At 37.2% G+C, this 18,514-nt stretch overlaps 5 protein-coding genes and 1 pseudogene across 8 annotated transcripts; all 6 read left to right on the top strand.

Annotated features, from left to right (window-relative positions):
* The first annotated feature begins 75 nt into the window (after nucleotides 1-75).
* On the top strand, nucleotides 76-2,964 carry LOC125213412 (rust resistance kinase Lr10-like). 2 transcript variants are annotated; one of them, XM_048113945.1, is made up of 4 exons: nucleotides 76-1,284; nucleotides 1,380-1,409; nucleotides 1,540-1,692; nucleotides 1,814-2,964. In XM_048113945.1, the coding sequence occupies exons 1-4, from the start codon at nucleotides 576-578 to the stop codon at nucleotides 2,962-2,964; spliced, it is 2,043 nt and encodes a 680-aa protein (XP_047969902.1). In that variant the 5' UTR covers nucleotides 76-575. The 2 variants fall into 2 exon arrangements, with proteins under 2 accessions (XP_047969902.1, XP_047969903.1); XM_048113946.1 differs by lacking the exon at nucleotides 1,540-1,692.
* A 20-nt stretch (nucleotides 2,965-2,984) lies between these two features.
* On the top strand, nucleotides 2,985-6,112 carry LOC125213413 (rust resistance kinase Lr10-like). Its single transcript, XM_048113947.1, has 4 exons — nucleotides 2,985-3,045; nucleotides 4,403-4,432; nucleotides 4,563-4,715; nucleotides 4,797-6,112. The coding sequence occupies exons 1-4, from the start codon at nucleotides 3,036-3,038 to the stop codon at nucleotides 5,948-5,950; spliced, it is 1,347 nt and encodes a 448-aa protein (XP_047969904.1). The 5' UTR covers nucleotides 2,985-3,035; the 3' UTR covers nucleotides 5,951-6,112.
* Nucleotides 6,113-6,453: 341 nt separating this feature from the next.
* On the top strand, nucleotides 6,454-8,085 carry LOC125210255. The gene is made up of 6 exons (XM_048109818.1): nucleotides 6,454-7,178; nucleotides 7,263-7,295; nucleotides 7,374-7,415; nucleotides 7,489-7,569; nucleotides 7,661-7,690; nucleotides 7,944-8,085. Exons 1-6 carry the CDS (start codon nucleotides 6,458-6,460, stop codon nucleotides 8,006-8,008), a joined length of 972 nt encoding a protein of 323 aa, XP_047965775.1. The 5' UTR covers nucleotides 6,454-6,457; the 3' UTR covers nucleotides 8,009-8,085.
* LOC125210253 (rust resistance kinase Lr10-like) lies at nucleotides 8,002-9,197 on the top strand. Its single transcript, XM_048109816.1, has one exon. It carries the CDS (start codon nucleotides 8,111-8,113, stop codon nucleotides 9,101-9,103), a length of 993 nt encoding a protein of 330 aa, XP_047965773.1. The 5' UTR covers nucleotides 8,002-8,110; the 3' UTR covers nucleotides 9,104-9,197.
* A 64-nt stretch (nucleotides 9,198-9,261) lies between these two features.
* Nucleotides 9,262-12,244, top strand: LOC125210254 (rust resistance kinase Lr10-like). Of its 3 annotated transcripts, none has more exons than XR_007174362.1 (6): nucleotides 9,262-10,111; nucleotides 10,204-10,233; nucleotides 10,340-10,450; nucleotides 10,528-10,581; nucleotides 10,757-11,960; nucleotides 12,045-12,244. XR_007174362.1 is itself a non-coding variant. In XM_048109817.1 (5 exons), the coding sequence occupies exons 1-5, from the start codon at nucleotides 9,418-9,420 to the stop codon at nucleotides 11,905-11,907; spliced, it is 2,040 nt and encodes a 679-aa protein (XP_047965774.1). In that variant the 5' UTR covers nucleotides 9,262-9,417; the 3' UTR covers nucleotides 11,908-12,043. The 3 variants fall into 3 exon arrangements, 1 of the variants encoding a protein (XP_047965774.1); XR_007174363.1 differs by having other exon boundaries at nucleotides 12,042-12,244; XM_048109817.1 differs by lacking the exon at nucleotides 12,045-12,244 and having other exon boundaries at nucleotides 10,757-12,043.
* An 895-nt stretch (nucleotides 12,245-13,139) lies between these two features.
* LOC125216650 lies at nucleotides 13,140-16,212 on the top strand (annotated as a pseudogene).
* The last annotated feature ends 2,302 nt before the right edge of the window (nucleotides 16,213-18,514 follow it).

Raw genomic sequence — 18,514 nt, 5'->3', positions numbered from 1 at the left:
CTATTATGAAGAACAATGATTTTAAAATCTAATTTGCCCAATTAATCATGCACACTCTGAATCTCTGATGAAACTTTTGAATTAATCCTGCAATTAGCTAGATTTATCAAATAATTTATCGACAGAAGTGCATATTTTATCTGTCAACATATGTGCTGAATTTTTCCATATTGCTTAAGTCGTCTGTGCTGAGCCTGCATGAATATCATAATATTATGTATTTAGGTTTGTTTATAATATCCGACTATGATCTCTAGGGGGATATTTTGGATCTTATTATTGTCTTAGTATTTGACTCGAGACACAGAATGCTTCCATTTCAGGGACGACAAATGTCGTGGGATTAATTTTATCCTTCTATTTCATAGGGATAACACTTAATTAGGTTATTTTTAACTTTTTCCTTTGTCGATTTATGTAGGGAAAACAGACAGTCATTATTTGGTGTATCGGTTAGATTTTCCTTTGACATGTGATAATGAAGGTTTTGTGCTGCTCCAAATATATATAGTGGAGTATGTATGTAGGTTCTGCTTCAAAATCAGTTGTTCTCCAACCGATTAATTCCTCCAACCATGATCACAACTCATCAAAATCTCATCTTCCTCAGCACGGCATCTCTCATTCTTTCGCTCCATAATTTGTTTGAATCTTGTGATGCCAAATGCACTCCTGTGTGCGGCATCATTTCCAATATCAGCTACCCTTTCGGCCTCAAGGGCGACTCCAACAACTGCGGTGATTCAATATTAGAATTAGCATGTGAAAATAATGTGACCTACTTCTCCCTCAATTCTCACAAATACTATGTCAAAGCAATCAACTTCGGCAACAATAGCAATTACGACGACTCTACCATAAGGCTGGTTGATGCTTCCATAAATAATGACGACATCTGCTCGTTTCCCACCTTTTCTACATATAACTATAACTTCATCTATGGTCATCCCAGGCGTCTTTCTAACCTATCCCCATTTCATTCCTTACCTATTAACTTTATAAGCTGCCCAAATCCCTTGACCAATTCATCCTTCTTCACTGATATCACCACTCATTGTGTCTCTAATTCATCACATCACAAATATGCTTATATCAAGGTCGGCCACATGAATGCCTCAGAGGTTCCATATGCCTGTGGAGTAGACCTCATAGCGATGACATCCTGGTATAGTTTTAAGGATTTGAACAATGTTTCGCTTTCAGAAATCCATGAGTCCCTCTTGTATGGATTCGAACTCAGGATCTGCCCTTCCTGTGGACCTTCCCAAAACTTCAATGTTTTCGGTAAGCAAAGGGTGCACTCGGTCACTCATATATGAATATCATTCCTATATATTGGTGCTGACATTACTACTCTTATCTTGTATGTATATCTGCAGAGCATCGACAATTTCTTGTTGTCATTCTAGGTAAGGTCTTCATTATATATATGCTTCACAAAATATTCCATCCTCATATATGTTTTCTTTATCAATTTTAATTTTGATATCAATCAAGACAGATGACTAAATTCAGGCTGTTGGAAAACATAAACTGTAGGTCTGCTGTGTGCAGCTGTAAGCCCTCCTCTATTCACCATCTGTGGATTCATTGCTATATTAGCACTCTTATATCATATTGTATCAGTAGTGACTGCGCTTGTAGAGCCCCACCAATTTAACCCGTTGCTTGCTGAAGTAGTACTTATCATTGGTTCGCTTTCACTTCATGCTCTACTCACTACTTACTATTTCAAGCAGTCATTTATAAGATACATAAATATTACAAAGCATACTGCATTTCATCATTTTCTCTGTTACTCATCTCTTGACAGACTTCATCATCTTGTCACCAAGGGTTGCCATTTCTGCTTTGGTGTTGTGGCTTTTGATTTACAAATTCCGAAGAAGACATTTGTCCGAATATAACACAATAGAGACCTTCCTCCAAAGTGATAACAAACTATCACCAATCAGATATTCATATTCAGACATAAAGAGAATGACAAGAGGTTTTCAAGAAAAACTAGGTGAAGGTGGCTATGGTTGTGTTTATAAAGGAAAGCTTCGAAGTGGGCAACATGTAGCAGTTAAAATGCTCGGAAAATCCGGAGGAAATGGGCAAGACTTTATGAATGAAATAGCAACTATTGGAAGGATACACCATATCAATGTGGTGAAACTTGTTGGATATTGTGCACAAGGCTCTAAGCGTGCTCTCATCTTTGATTTCATGCCCAATGGTTCTCTCGAGAAGTATCTCTTCAATCGAGATAATATGGATTTCCTAAATTGGGAAACAAAGTTTCATATTGCAGTTGGAATAGCTAGAGGAATTGAGTATTTGCATCGAGGATGTGACATCCAAATTCTTCATTTTGACATCAAGCCTCATAACATACTCCTCGACCATAACTTCATCCCCAAAATATCTGATTTTGGGCTAGCAAAGTTATGCTCCGTAGAGGAGGTAGTGACCTTAACGGTCGCTAGAGGAACCATAGGGTATGTTGCCCCAGAACTCATCAACAGAAGTATTGGCAGAGTCTCTTCCAAGGCGGACGTGTATAGCTTTGGGATGCTGTTGATGGAAATGCTGGGCTTAAACAGAGAGTTGAGGCAAAATAATGATGATTCTACAAAGTATTTCCCATATTGGATCTATGACCAGCTTAATCAAGCCAAGGAGATTGAAATTGAAAAGGGACAAGATAACAATGGTAATGATGAGAATGGGAGTGTTCGGAAGATGACAATAGTTGCTTTGTGCTGTATAAGGATGAGTCCAGATGATCGTCCATCAATGAATAAAGTGTTGGGAATGTTAGAAGGTGATGTGGAGTGCCTGCAGATGCCAGAGTATCCATCATCACAATCAACACAAATTGCTGGAAATGAGGAAGAGAGTTGGCTTACAGATGCAACTGATTCTGTATCTTTACTCCATCACAACAACGCCAGCAACTTCGAGATTACCATAGCATGAACCTCTACGTCCCAATCATCCTTCCTCCCTCCAGTCTCTTCTTACATTCTGTACTAGAATGAGAATGTGCAATGATCTCAGGTAGAAATAAACTGATATATAGTTTTGTTTTTGGTTGTTAATAATCAGATGTATTGAATAAATAATTTGTACAAAGTCACACCAGTTGGACTTATAAGTGAGAACCATAATTTTCAATCTAATTTGTCCAATTCCATATGTGCACTCTGATAATAGTTTTATTGAATTTATCCTCCAATTAGCTAGGTTTAATTTGTCGGCAGAGATGCATATTTTATCTGTCAACATATGTTTAGACTTTTTCTTGTAGCTTAAGTTGTCCGGCCTGCATAAATTCATTAGAATAATGAGATATGGTGCTTATTTACCTTTGTTTATAATATCTGACTATGATCTCTAGCTCCATATTTTGGATCTTATTATTGTCTTTGTATGACTTGAGAGTTGAGACACATACAATGCTTCCAAATGTCGAGGATTCAAGGGATTAGTTTAATCCTTTTGTTTTCTAGGCATATGTAGGCTAAACAGATCTATATAGCAGAGTATGTATGCTGCAAAATCAGTTGGTTGTCTGGTTTTGTCAATCATCAACTGATCAATTCCTCCAACAACCATGTATCAAAACCTTATCACTTCATCTCTCTTCCTTCTTCTATCACTCCACAACTTGTTTGAATCTTATGATGCCAAATGCACTCCTCCTGCCTGCGGCATCATTCCCAACATTAGCTATCCTTTCAGCCTCAAGGGCCACTCCAACAAGTGTGGTGATCCAATATTAGAATTAGCATGTGAAAACAATGTTACCTACTTCTCCCTTGATTCCCACAGATACTATGTCAAAGCCATCAACTACAACAATGACTACTACTACAGCGTGCCCACCATGAGGCTGGTTGATGCTTCCATAAACAGCGACGACATCTGCTCATTTCCCACCTATTCTACATATTTCTATAACTTCACCTATTCTCATCCCAATCGTCTTTCTAACCTATCCCCGATTAATTCCTTACCTATAAACTTTATAAGCTGCCCAAATCCCTTGAGAAATACATCCCTTTTTACTGATATCACTACTCAGTGTGCCTCTAATTCATCCCATCACAGATATGCTTATATCAAGGTCGGCCATGTGAAGGCCTCAGAGGTTCCATACACCTGTGGAGTAGACCTCATAGTGATCACATCATGGGATTTTAAAAATTTGAACAATGTTTCTCTTTCGGAAATCCATGAGTCCCTCTTGTATGGATTTGAACTCATCTTCTGCCCCGACTGTGGAACATCCAAAATATCATTAATTTGGGGTATGCATGAAAGGATGCACTTCACTTCATTTATGTATATCATTCCTATATTTTGGAAATGGTGCTCATCACTATTAATCTTATCTTGTTATGTATATCTGCAGAGTATCGCCAAATTCTTTTGGTCATTATAGGTAAGCTCTTCATTTGATGTATACTTCTCAAGATATTACATCCTCACTTCTGTTTATATTATCAATTCTAATTTTGATATCAATCAAGACAGATGACTAAGTTCTGGCTGTTGCAAAACATAAATTGCAGGTATGTTGTGTGCAGTTATAAGCCCTCCTGTGTTCATCATCTGCGGGTTCTTTGCTGTGTTAGCTCTCTTATATCATATTGTGGCAGTACTGAGTGTGGTTGCAGGGCCTGACAAATTTGACCCGCTGCACGCTCAACTATTACTCATCTTTGGTGCGCTCTTAGTTCATGCTTTACTCACTACTTACTAGTGCATTTCATGATTTTTTTTTCATTCTCCTCATCTCATGACAGACTTCATCATCTTGTCACCAAGGGTTATCATTTCTGCTTTGGTGTTGTGGCTTTTGATTTACAAATTCCGAAGACGACATTTGTCCGAATATGACACAATAGAAACCTTCCTTCAAAGTGATAACAAACTCTCACCTATCAGATATTCATATTCAGACATAAAGAGGATGACAAGAGGTTTTCAAGAAAAGCTAGGTGAAGGAGGCTATGGTTGTGTTTACAAAGGAAAGCTACGAAGTGGGCATCATGTAGCAGTCAAAATGCTAGGAAAATCTGGAGGAAATGGGCAAGACTTTATGAATGAAATAACAACTATTGGAAGGATACACCATATCAATGTGGTAAAACTTGTTGGATATTGTGCACAAGGCTCCAAGCGTGCTCTCATCTTCGATTTCATGCCCAATGGTTCTCTCGAGAAGTATCTCTTCAATGGAGATAACACGAATTTCCTAAATTGGGAAACGAAGTTTGATATTGCAATTGGAATAGCTCGAGGAATTGAGTATTTGCATCGAGGATGTGACATCCAAATTCTTCATTTTGACATCAAGCCTCATAACATACTCCTCGACCATAACTTCATCCCCAAAATATCTGATTTTGGGCTAGCAAAGTTATGCTCCGTAGAGAAGGAGGTAGTGACCTTAACGGTTGCTAGAGGAACCATAGGGTATGTTGCCCCAGAACTCATCAACAGAAGTATTGGCGGAGTCTCTTCCAAGGCGGACGTGTATAGTTTTGGGATGCTATTGATGGAAATGCTAGGCTTAAACAGAGAGTTGAGGCAAAACAATGATGATTCTACAAAGTATTTTCCATATTGGATATATGACCAGCTTAATCTAGCCAAGGAGATTGAAACTGAAAAGGGACAGGATAACAATGCTAATGATGAGAATGCGAGTGTTCGGAAGATGACAATAGTTGCTTTATGGTGTATAAGGATGAGTCCAGATGATCGCCCATCAATGAATAAAGTGTTGGGAATGCTAGAAGGTGACGTGGAGCGCCTGCAGATGCCAGAGTATCCATCATCACAATCAACACAAATTGCTGGAAATGAGGAAGAGAGTTGGCTTACAGATGCAACTGATTCTGTATCTTTGCTCCAACACAACAACGCCAGCAACTTCGAGATTACCATAGCATGACCTCTACGTCCCGATCTTCATTCATTCCTTCCTCCATCCATCTCTTCTTAGTTTTGTAATAGAACGTGAAAAAAGCACTTTGATCTTGTGTAGAAACTAAACTGATAGTTGTGTTTTTGGTTTGATAATAATCAGATGTAACGAATAAATAATTTGTGTTAAGGCACCTCATTAGGAAGTTTTGTAGGAAGATTAAATAGAGGGTGTAATCACTGAAGGGAAGCATAGCCATGAAGGCTGAAGCCATGCCAAAACTGATGAATAGTGAAAGCTCTAGTCTGATCTGAAATGGCATAGACCACTTGCAAATCTAAATATTTTTTGAACCAATGGATTTATGAGATGGATGGATATAAAAATTTATTTGTTGTACTAGTCAATCTCTGCCCCACATATTTGTTGTACATTTTTGACTAAAGTTTAATAATTTTATTGTTGCTAGACTTGGTCATATGACCACTGCACTTAATCTTCATTTTTTCCTCTGATGAGAAGCAAGAAAGAAGGATGATGAATCAAAACTTGATCTTCTTCTTCAATTGTTTCTCTCTCTTGATTGCCTCACTCCATTTCTTTCAAGCTTGTAATGCAAACTGCACCCCCTCTGCGTGTGGCCTTATTCCAAACATTAGCTCCCCTTTCCGCCTCGAGAATGATCCCAAGCACTGTGGTGATCATGGATACGAATTAGTATGTGAAAACAATGTCGCTTCAATTAATCTAAACTCCCACAAATACTACGTGAAAGCGATCAATTACAGTGACTTCAGCATCTGGCTTTCCTATGCTTCCATAGACAACAACACCTGCTCTTTCCCTATTTCTTCTGCATACCGGGATGATTATTTCAATCCCTATTTCTTAGAGAAGGAGCAAAGTCAAGCTATCAGTTTCATGAGCTGCGAGTATCCATTGCATAATTGTTCCTTGTCAAACCAAGTTACTGGTTGTGGGCAATCTAGCACACATGCTTGCATAAAGTTTGGGCAGATACGCCCCGCCGATGTGGAGCATATGTGCACTCTAGTTTCCGTGGTTGCAACATCATGGAACTTTATGGATTTGAATAATGTATCGCTCTCAGAAATCCATCAATCTCTGCTGTATGGATTTAAACTGTCTTGGTTAGGTTTTATCTGTCGAAATTGCGATGGAGCTGGTTGTTCTATAGAGCCGGGTGGATTGGTAATTTGCGGCGAGCATCATTCGGGTCTCTATTACAATTGGGGTGAGAGTGAGACTACTAATTTACACGTTCAGTTAACAACTCTAAAACTCCATTTTTGTGCTGATGGATTTTCTGTAAACGCAGAGAATTTAATGGACTCCTTCAAACCACCTGAAGGTAAGATTTATTGATTATGAATAAAAGCAAAAGTGGTGGTTCTAGTCTCAAGTCTCAACAGCTTTTCTTCATGATCAGGTCCAGCTGCTGGCCGTCTCATGCTTTTCATGCTCATAGTTGGTGAGATCTTCAACTTATGCTCATCATCTTCTGCAGTCATGATTAACTTGGTCAACACCATTTGCATTTGCAGCAGTTGTATTTGCAGGGGTAAGCATTCCTGCAAAAATCATCATCGGATTTGGGATCTCTTATTGGGTTCTCGTAAAAAATTGTAAGAATTCTTTGTCTGTCATTAAACAATTAAACACAAATGCTGAGAAAGTAAGCAAAAACCTTGAATGAGGAGTGATCTGTTCTTGCAGGGTATCGCGAAGATATTGAGCGCATACTTGGTGAGCTTCTAATGACTAATATATCCCTCTTTTACAAAATAGTCAAGTCCGGGCTGTCTAAAGATAGTTGAATCATTTCTTTTGGCAAAAAGATTTATTCTCTCCCAACAATAACCTTTAAAATCAATTTCTTAAATCTTGTGCTCAAAAGAAACGATTCAACTAACTTGGAACGGAGTGAGTATGAAGATCAAAACTGTATATGGATGGTAGATATCAAGAAACGTGTTTTTTTACTTGTTTTATATGGCAGTTGTTAGCTTTGAAGTAAGATTCATTGTTGGGATGCTATTTGGAATGGGGTTCCTGATCTACTAGTTTCGAAGAAGGCGTTTGTCAAGTTATGAGGAAATAGAGGGCTTTCTACGGAGTGACAACAAACTCTCCCCAATCAGGTACTCTTATTCAGACATAAAAAAGATGACCAAAGGTTTTCGAGAGAAACTAGGCGAAGGAGGTTTCGGTTCTGTTTACAAAGGAAAGCTTCGCAGCGGCAATCATGTGGCAGTCAAGCTACTGGGGAAGGGCAAAACAAATGGGCAAGACTTCATTAATGAAATTGCAACTATCGGTAGGATCCATCATGTCAATGTTGTTCAACTAGTTGGATATTGTGCTGAACGATCCAAGCGTGTCCTCGTATTTGATTTCATGTCAAATGGTTCCCTAGAGAAGTACATCTTCAACAAAGAAAAAGCATGCTCCTTGAATTGGGATGAGAAATTTAAGATTGCGATGGGAGTGGCTCGAGGGATTGAGTATTTGCACCGTGGTTGTGATATCCAGATCCTACATTTTGACATTAAACCTCACAATATACTTCTAGACAATAACTTCGTTCCAAAAGTGTCTGATTTTGGGCTAGCAAAGTTATGCTCTGTAGACAAGGACACAGTGACCTTAACGGCAGCTAGAGGAACCATAGGGTATGTTGCTCCTGAACTCATCAATAGAAGTATTGGTGAAGTCTCTTCCAAGGCAGATGTGTATAGTTTCGGGATGCTGTTGATGGAAATGGTGGGGTTGAACAAAGAGTTGAAGGGAAACAATGATGATTCTACTAAGTATTTTCCCAATTGGATATATGACCACATTAACCAAGACAGAGAGATTGAGATTGAAAAGGCAGAGGAAAACACCGGTAATGATGAGAATGGGAGCAGAAAGAGTCTTGTTAGGAAGATGACAATAGTTGCCTTATGGTGTATACAGATGAGTCCAAATGATCGTCCATCAATGAATCAAGTGTTGGGAATGTTAGAAGCTGATGTTGAACGCTTGCAGGTACCGGCGTATTCATCTCAATCAACGCATGTGGCAGGAAAGGAGGAAGAAAGCTGGCTTACAGATTCAACTGAAGTATCCTTGCTCCATCATAACAATAGTAGCTGTGTTGAGATTACTGTTTCTTGAATAGGAAACAGAGTCCCTCTTGTGTGTATGAAATAACTATTTGAATTAGCCTTTTTTAATTTTCTCAGCAATCAGAGTTGATTTTTATTTGCAAGATGAGACTAATCAATATACATGTGGTCAGTTTGATATCACAAAATGATGTGTTGTCATGAACCAGTAAACCCCTCAACATCAGTTGCTACCAAAGTCATGCTTGCGTCTGGTTTTAAGACTTAATTATGTCCACCCAACACATGTAGCTCCAAATATATATAGTATGCAACATAAGTTGTCTGATTTTGTTAATCATCAACTGATTAATTCCTCCAACCATGATCACAACTCATCAAAACTCCATCTTCCTTATCACCTCATCTCTCTTGATGATCCTCTCACTCCATAATTTGTTTGAATCTTGTGATGCCAAATGCAATCCTTCTTCCTGCGGCATCATTCCCAACATCAGCTACCCTTTCCGCCTCAAGGGCAACCCCAAAAATTGCGGTGATCCAAGATTTGAATTATCATGTGAAAATAATGTGACCTTCGTGTCCCTTAATTCTCACAAATACTATGTCAAAGCAATCAACTACAGTGGCTATGGAGACAAGCCCACCATCAGGGTGGTTGATGCTTCCATAAACAAAGGCGACATCTGCTCGTTCCCCACCTTATCTACATATGCCTATACTCGTCTTTCTAACCTGTTACCGATCAATTCCTTGCCTATAAACTTTATAAGCTGCCCAAATCCATTGAGAAATTCATCTGTTTATACTAATATCACTACTCAGTGTGCCTCTAATTCATCCCAACACAGATATGCTTATATTAAGGTCGGCCACATGAAGGTCTCAGAGTTGCCACACACCTGTGGAGTAGACCTCATAGTGATGACATCCTCGTATAGTTTCAAGGATTTGAACAACGTTTCGCTTTCAGAAATCCATGAGTCTCTCTTGAATGGATTTGAACTCATCAGCTGCTCCTACTGTGGAACATCCAAAATCTTATTGATACGTTGGGGTAAGTATGAAAGAATGCAATCTGTCAATCATTATATATTTTGGAAAATGATCCTTATCACTTCTACTCTTGTCTTGTATATATATTTGCAGAGTATCTCCTGATTCTTGTGGTCATTCTAGGTAACCTCTTGTTTTATACTCCATATGATTTACTCCATCCTCAATTTTGTTTTTTTAATCATGACACTATAAATTCTTATTTTGGAAAGAACATAAATTGGTGCAGGTATGTTGTGTGCAGCGGTAAGCCCTCCTGCATTCACCATATGTGGATTCGCAGCTGTAACACTACTCTTATTTCATATCAGATATATGTTCCAAGATATAATAGAAACATGTAAGAATCCTTGCATACTTTATATCTCAGTGTTTCGTTGTCTCTATATATTAACCAATTACTCGGTGTGCTTTCAGTTGCAGACACCGTGCAATTGAACCCTCTGCTAGCTATAGTAGTAGTCATCATCGGTGCGCTCTTAATTTATGCTCTACTTACTATTATTTTCACTTGCATTTATAGACATCATATTATATATTCCATTTTGTCAACAAAAGCATGCATGCAAGGCATCGACTTTGACAAGCATTATCATATTACAAGTACTTTTTGATGATTTTTTTACTGATAATCATCTCATGACAGACTTGAGCGTCTTGTTGCCAAAGGTTATCATTTTTCCTTTCATGTTGTGCCTTTTGATCTACAAATTTCGAAGAAGGCATTTGTCCGAATACAACACTATAGAATCCTTCCTCCAGAGTGATAATAAACTCTCACCAATCAGATATTCATATTCAGACATAAAGAGAATGACAAGAGGTTTTCAAGAAAAACTAGGTGAAGGAGGCTATGGTTGTGTTTACAAAGGAAAGATTCGAAGTGGACATGATGTAGCTGTCAAAATGCTCGGAAAATCAGGAGGGAATGGTCAAGACTTTATGAATGAAATATCAACTATTGGAAGGGTACATCATGTCAATGTGGTGCAACTAGTTGGATATTGTGCAGAAGGTTACAAGCGTGTCCTCATCTTTGATTTCATGCCCAACGGTTCTCTTGATAAATACCTCTTCAATCGAGAAAAAACGAATTTCTTAGATTGGGATACAAAGTTTGATATTGCCATGGGAATAGCTCGAGGAATTGAGTATTTGCATCGAGGATGTGACATCCAGATCCTTCATTTTGACATCAAGCCTCATAATATACTCCTCGACCATAACTTCATTCCCAAAATATCTGATTTCGGGCTAGCAAAGTTATGCTCCATAGAGAAGGAGGCTGTGACCTTAACGGCTGCTAGAGGAACCATAGGGTATGTTGCCCCCGAACTCATCAACAGAGGTATTGGTGCAGTCTCTTTCAAGGCGGATGTGTATAGTTTTGGGATGTTGTTGATGGAAATGGTGGGTTTAAACAGAGATTTGAGGACAAATAATGATGAATCTACGAAGTATTTCCCAAATTGGATATATGACCACATTAACCAAGGCCGGGAGATTGAAATTGAAAAGGATGAGAAAAACAATAGTGATGATGAGAATAAGAGTGTTCGGAAGATGACAATAGTTGCGTTATGGTGCATACAGATGAGACCAGATGACCGTCCTTCAATGAATCAAGTGTTGCAAATGTTAGATGCGGATGTTGAACGTTTGCCGATACCAGAGGTTCCATCATCACAATCAACCCAAATAGCAGGAAATGAGGAAGAGTGCTGGCTTACAGGTCCCACTGGTTCTGTATCATTGCTCCATAGCAATGACAACAACTTTGAGATTACTATTGCATGAAGTGAACCTGTACTTCCCAATCTTTCTCCCTCTATCCATCTCTTCTTTTACATGTAAGTTCAGTACAGTAATATCAAGTAGAAACTAAACTGCTAGTTGTGTTTTCGTATCATTAATAATCAGATGTTTTGTAGCAGGATTTAATAGCATTTGCAAGTAGCCAATACTTAAATTTTAAAGTTTAAGGTCAGTACCCATCCTTTGAAAAACTGGTGATTATTATTGATCTGAACCTGCAATAATGGTAAATAAGTGGAGCTCTACTCTTATCTCAAATGGAAAACTCATATTAGTAATTATTTTCTAAGCTGCTGTGAACAACATGTAATTTTTATAAAGGAAAACTAGTGGAAATGATGTAAACTGTTCAGAAAATCAAGAGGAAATGGGCAAGAGTAGTCAAAGTGGCCCTTTCCCACACGTTGCTCTACATTTTGAGTAAGTCTTTGCTTGATCTCATAAGTCTTAATGTCTACCTATCCATACCATCATAAATATCATCACCCAATTTAGCTAAAATGGACTTTGTCTAAGATTAAACTTATCATAGGTTGGACGTGGGATGGTTATTTTATTTTTTTGAGGTGGGATGGTTAATCATAAGATACAATGTAATGTTGATATTATGAAGACGAGTCATGATACATTGACTCGTGCCGAGCTTTTGAAGAAAAAGACAGCCGAAAAAGATACTACAAAATAAAAAATGCTCTTAGTCATAAGTAAATATGACAATCAAATATACAAATACAACTTATAGAGAAATTGCAGTAAAGATTCGATATTTACGGTTGAGTAAGACAGATCGAGAGTGAAATTTAGTGACAAGGGGGGTTATTTAATCTGGTGGGTTATGATAAAAATTTGATGGAATCGGCGTGATTTTGGTAATTCCACGATGGCTGTAAAGATAAAACTTTTGATCCTTATTAAGACGTGGGCTGAAGATAACAATTCAATGAAAATGGGCTGTAGTAATGGAATTAGTATGTCCAACACTCAACAGTCCAAGATGTCTCATGTAAATAAATAAAGAAATAAACATTATTTATTTGCAAGTCGAGAATATATTGTCTATATTCCAACATCAAAAAAAGGATCTGTTGTCGTGGCCTTATAAGTAACCACTCAACCCTAGTCTTGCTTGGCCTCTGCTTTTAAGATTTCAATCATGTACAGTATATATAAAGTAGAATATGTATGAAAAATCATTTGTTGTCTGGTTTTATTACTCACTAACTGATTAATTCCTCCAACCATGATCTCAACCCATCAAAACCTCATCACTTCATCTCTCTTCTTGATTCTGTTTCTCTCACTCCATAGTTTGTTTGAAACTTGTGATGCCAAATGCACTCCTTCTTCCTGTGGCGTCATTCACAATATCAGCTCCCCTTTCCGCCTCAAGGGCGACCCCAACAAGTGCGGCGATCCAAGATTTGAATTATCATGTGAAAATAATGTGACCTCCATCGCCCTTAATTCTCACAAATACTATGTCAAAGCAATCAACTACAGCAACTACCATGGCTACAAAGACAACTCCACAATGAGGCTGGTTGATGCTTCCATAAGTAATGACGACATATGCTCGTTTCCCACCTACTCCTTATATGCCTTTAACTTCACCCGTTATGCTCCTAATCGTCTTCCTTACCGAATCCTGAGTGGTACTTCTAGCGATCCGTATGATGATAAAGCCTTCCCTATTAACTTGATAAGCTGCCCAAATCCCTTGACCAATTCTTCTATTTTTACTGATGTCACTTCTCATTGTGACTCTAATTCATCACATCACAAATATGCTTATATCAAGGTCGGCCACATGAATGCCTCAGAGGTTCCATACACCTGTGGAGTAGACCTCATAGCGATGACATCCTCGTATAGTTTCAAGGATTTGAACAACGTTTCACTTTCAGAAATCCATGAGTCCCTCTTGTATGGATTTGAACTCTACGTCTGGCATGAAACATCCCTTGATTGGGGTAAGGGTGCACTATGTCTATGCCATATTATATACTACTACTATAATTCCTATATAATGCTGGGAAATGGTGCTCATTAATAATACTACTACTCTTGTGTTGTATGCATATGATCTGCAGGGCTTATCGTAATTCTTGTGGTCGTTTCAGTTGCAGGTAAGCTCTGCTTTTCATTTTAGTTTTTCTTAATCAATTTTAATTCTTACTCATATATATATCAAAACTTGGTGCAGGTTTGTTGTGCGCAGCGGTAAGCCCTCCTTTGTTCTTTGTCTGTGGATTCGGCGCTGTGTTACTGCTCTTATCTCTGATTATAAGTTTATTGATCGATTTAATAGGAAACCCTAACAGTAAGAATCCTTGCATTCTTTCAGTGTATTACATATTGTCTGTATTTTAACTTATGGAGTACACGTACTTACATGTTTGCTTACCATCTACACTGTGTGCTTGCAGCGTTCAACCGATCTTACTCGATGCTCACTGTACAATTATTACCCACAGGTGCGGTTTTTTGTTATTTTCTACTCACTAGTCAAGTTGCATTTATAAATTTATACTCCCAGCTTCACATATATATTGATGACACAAATATTCAGAATGATATAATTTAAAAGAAATTGGGACAAAATGAGTTATGTAAGTAATTTAAACTTGCGAAGAAATATTCCAAAGCAAATCATAATTTTTCATTTTGGGTAGAATGCGTGGATGATGAAAGTAAATCAAGCATGAATTTATATTTTCAGTTTTTAAGAAACATTTATTTAAAATTCAAACTATCAACTTTTTATCAAAACTGTTTCACGTCATTTTTCTGCTCCCATAATTGTGATATGGAAATAATTGACATAATCGCTCTAAACGACTTCAGTTACTATCATAAATACATCATTTAGAAAATGGAAATAAAATTTATACATGCATTTAACAATGCACATCCAGATTTTGCATTGTACCTTTTGCTTTAGCAAATATTGTGCCATAATAGACATTTGATGTTTTTTTTTTCCCTGTAACTCATCTCATGACAGACTTCATCATCATGTTACCAAGGGTTATCATATTTTTTTTGGTGTTGTGGCTTTTGATCTACAAATTTCGAAGAAGACATTTGTCCCAATATAACACAATAGAATCATTCCTCCAAAGTGACAACAAACTATCACCAATCAGATATTCATATTCATATATTAAGAGAATGACAAAAGGTTTTCAACAAAAACTTGGTGAAGGGGGCTTTGGTTGTGTTTACAAAGGAAAGCTTCGGAGTGGGCATCATGTAGCAGTCAAAATGTTGGGAAAATCAGGAGGGAATGGACAAGACTTTATGAATGAAATAACAACTATTGGAAGGGTGCACCATATCAATGTGGTGCAGCTAGTTGGCTATTGTGCACAAGGTTCCAAGCGTGCCCTCATCTATGATTTCATGCCCAATGGTTTTCTTGAAAAGTACCTCTTCAGTCGAAAAAATATGAATTCCTTAAATTGGGATACAAAGTTTGACATTGCCGTTGGAATAGCTCGAGGAATTGATTATTTGCATCGGGGGTGTGACATCCAGATTCTTCATTTTGACATCAAGCCTCATAACATACTCCTTGACGATAACTTCATTCCCAAAATATCTGATTTCGGGCTAGCAAAGTCATGCTCCGTAGAGAAGGAAGCAGTGACTTTAACGGCCGCTAGAGGAACCGTAGGATATGTTGCTCCTGAACTCATCAATAGAAGTATTGGTGAAGTCTCTTCCAAGGCAGATGTGTATAGTTTCGGGATGCTTTTGATGGAAATGGTGGGTTTGAACAAAGAGTTGAAGGGAAAATGATGATTCTACTAAGTATTTTCCCAATTGGATATATGACCTCATTAACCAAGACAAAGAGATTGAGATTGAAAAGGCAAAGGAAAAAACCGGTAATGATGAGAATGGGAGCAGAAAGAGTCTTGTAAGGAAGATGACAATAGTTTTATGGTGTATACAGATGAGTCCAAATGATCGTCCATCAATGAATCAAGTGTTGAGAATGTTAGAAGCTGATGTTGAACGCCTGCAGATTCTAGCGTATTCATCTCAATCAACGCATGTGGCAGGAAACGAGGAAGAAAGCTGGCTTACAGATTCAACTGAAGTATCCTTGCTCCATCATAACAATAGTAGCTGTGTTGAGATTACTGTTTCTTGAATCTGAAACGAGTTCCTCTTGTATGTATGAAATAGTAACTATTTCAATTAGCCTTTTCTAATTTTCTCACAGTCAGAGTTGATTTTTATTTGCTAGACGAGACTAATCAATATACATGTGGTCAGTTTGATATCACAACATCAGTTGCTCACAAAGTCATGCTTGCCTCTGGTTTTAGGACTGAATTATGTGCACACAATACATGCTGCTTCAAATATATTTAGTACTACTGTGCAACATAAGTTGTCTGATTTTGTTAGTCATCAACTGATTAATTCCTCCAACCATGATCACAACTCATCAAAACTGCATCTTCCTCATCAACTCATCAAAACTGCATCTTCCTCAACACCTCATCTCTCTTGATGATCCTCTCACTCCATATATTGTTTGAATCATGTGATGCCAAATGCACTACTTCGTGCAGCATCATTCCCAACATCAGCTACCCTTTCCGCCTCAAGAGCGACCCCAAAAATTGTGGTGATCCAAGTTTGAGTCATCATGTGAAGATAATGTTGATTACTATTGCATGAAGTAAACCTCTTCTTCACAATTTTCCTTCCTCCATCCATCTCTTCTTTTAAATGTAAGTTCTGTACAGTAGTACTTATCAAGTAGAAACTAGTCTGATAGTTGTGTTTTTGATTAGTTAATAATCAGATGTAATGAATATGTAATTTGTGTTAAGCCAACCCATGAGGAAGTTTTTTAGCAAGATTTAATAGCATTTGCAGGTGGCCAATCCTTAAATTTCAACGTCTAAGGACAGTACCCATCCTTAGATGCTGTGAGTCTTATCTCCAGTGGAAAACTCGTACTTAGTAATTACTCCCTCCTGTCACATACAAGAACTAACATTTAGTGTGAGCATGAGTTTTAAGAAATACATAAAGAATAGTAGGTTGGAAAAATTAATGGAATATTAGATCTATTTTTTTATATTAGTTTTATAATAGAATGTGAGTTAGTGGAATGTGAGACCTATTTACCATTTATGATAAAAGTGAAATATGATCCTTGTTATGAGACCGACTAAAATGATAAAATGTATAACTCTTATTGTAGGACGAAGGAAGAAAGTATTTTCTAAGAAGCTGGAAAACTAGCAAAAATGATGTGAACTGCTCAGAAAATCAAGAGGAAATGGGAAAGACTAGTCAAATTGAGTAAGTCTTGCTTGACCTCATGAGTCTAATATCTACCTTACCATACAACCATTTTATCATATACTCCCTTAGTCAGTAAAATGTTATCCAATTTTACTATTTTAGTCCGTCCGTAAAATATTATCCACTTTGCTTCTTTCCACTTTTAATAAATAGACTCCACTTTCTACTAACTCATTACACTCACATTTTATTATAAAATTAATATATAAATGAGGGACATACATTCCACTAACTTTTTTCACTTACTTTTATTCACATTAATAAAACTCGTGTCGAATCAAACTTGGACAATATTTTGCAAATGGAGGGAGTACTTCTTCTATCCCACTAAAAGTACATTTCCATATAATTATATTATTGTATATTTCTTCTGTCTTATTAAAAATAAAAAATTTAAAAATAGAAACAATATTAACTCTATTTTTTTCTCTTAATTAACTCACAAAATAATAGTCCCTCCGTTCCATAGTAATAGAGTCATTTTGCCATTTTGATACATTTCATAGTAATAGAGTCATTTCTCTTTTTAGTAAAAGTCAACACATTTTTCCACACCTACTTTACTCTCTCTTACTTTATTCTCTCTTCATCTCTCTACCTTTTTCATTTTTCACTTTACTCTCCATATACTTAACTCACCTAACATAATTTTTCTTAATCTTCGTGCCGAAAAGAAACACATCCATTACTATGGAACGGAGGGAGTACTACTATATAAAATCTTGTGCCGAAAAATAAATGTTTCATATTTACGGAGGTAGTATATCATGCAATAGTAAATCGTAAAAGATACTTCTGCCATCCTTTGTATAGTACTCCCTCCGTCCCCAATAATTTGTCACCATTTGACCCGGCACGGGTTTTAAGAAATGTAATAGAAAGTAGGTTGAAAAAGTTGGTGGCATGTGGGTCCTACTTTTATATATTAGTTTTATAATAAAATGTGAGTGGGAATGAGTTAGTGGAGTATGAGGTCCACTACCAAAAATGGTAAAAAGTGAAAGGTGACAAATTTTTAGGGACGGACGAGAAAGGAAATAGGTGACAAATTTTCAGGGACGGAGGGAGTACTATATAAGAAACTAATATAATATACTTACTTTATTAAGTTAAGTAGAAAGAATAAAATATGAAAGTGGAAAAAGTTGGAGAGATAAAGAAATAGAAGGAAAAAGTTAGAGAGATAAAGAAATAGAAAATAAAGTAGGAGGGAGGGAATAAATAATTAAGAGAAAGATAAAGGTGTTATTTTTTGCCA

The sequence above is a fragment of the Salvia hispanica genome, chromosome 3 (genome assembly GCF_023119035.1).
Source record: "Salvia hispanica cultivar TCC Black 2014 chromosome 3, UniMelb_Shisp_WGS_1.0, whole genome shotgun sequence".
In the NCBI taxonomy this organism is placed as follows: domain Eukaryota; kingdom Viridiplantae; phylum Streptophyta; class Magnoliopsida; order Lamiales; family Lamiaceae; genus Salvia; species Salvia hispanica.
This window is presented reverse-complemented; position numbering and strand designations above follow the sequence as displayed.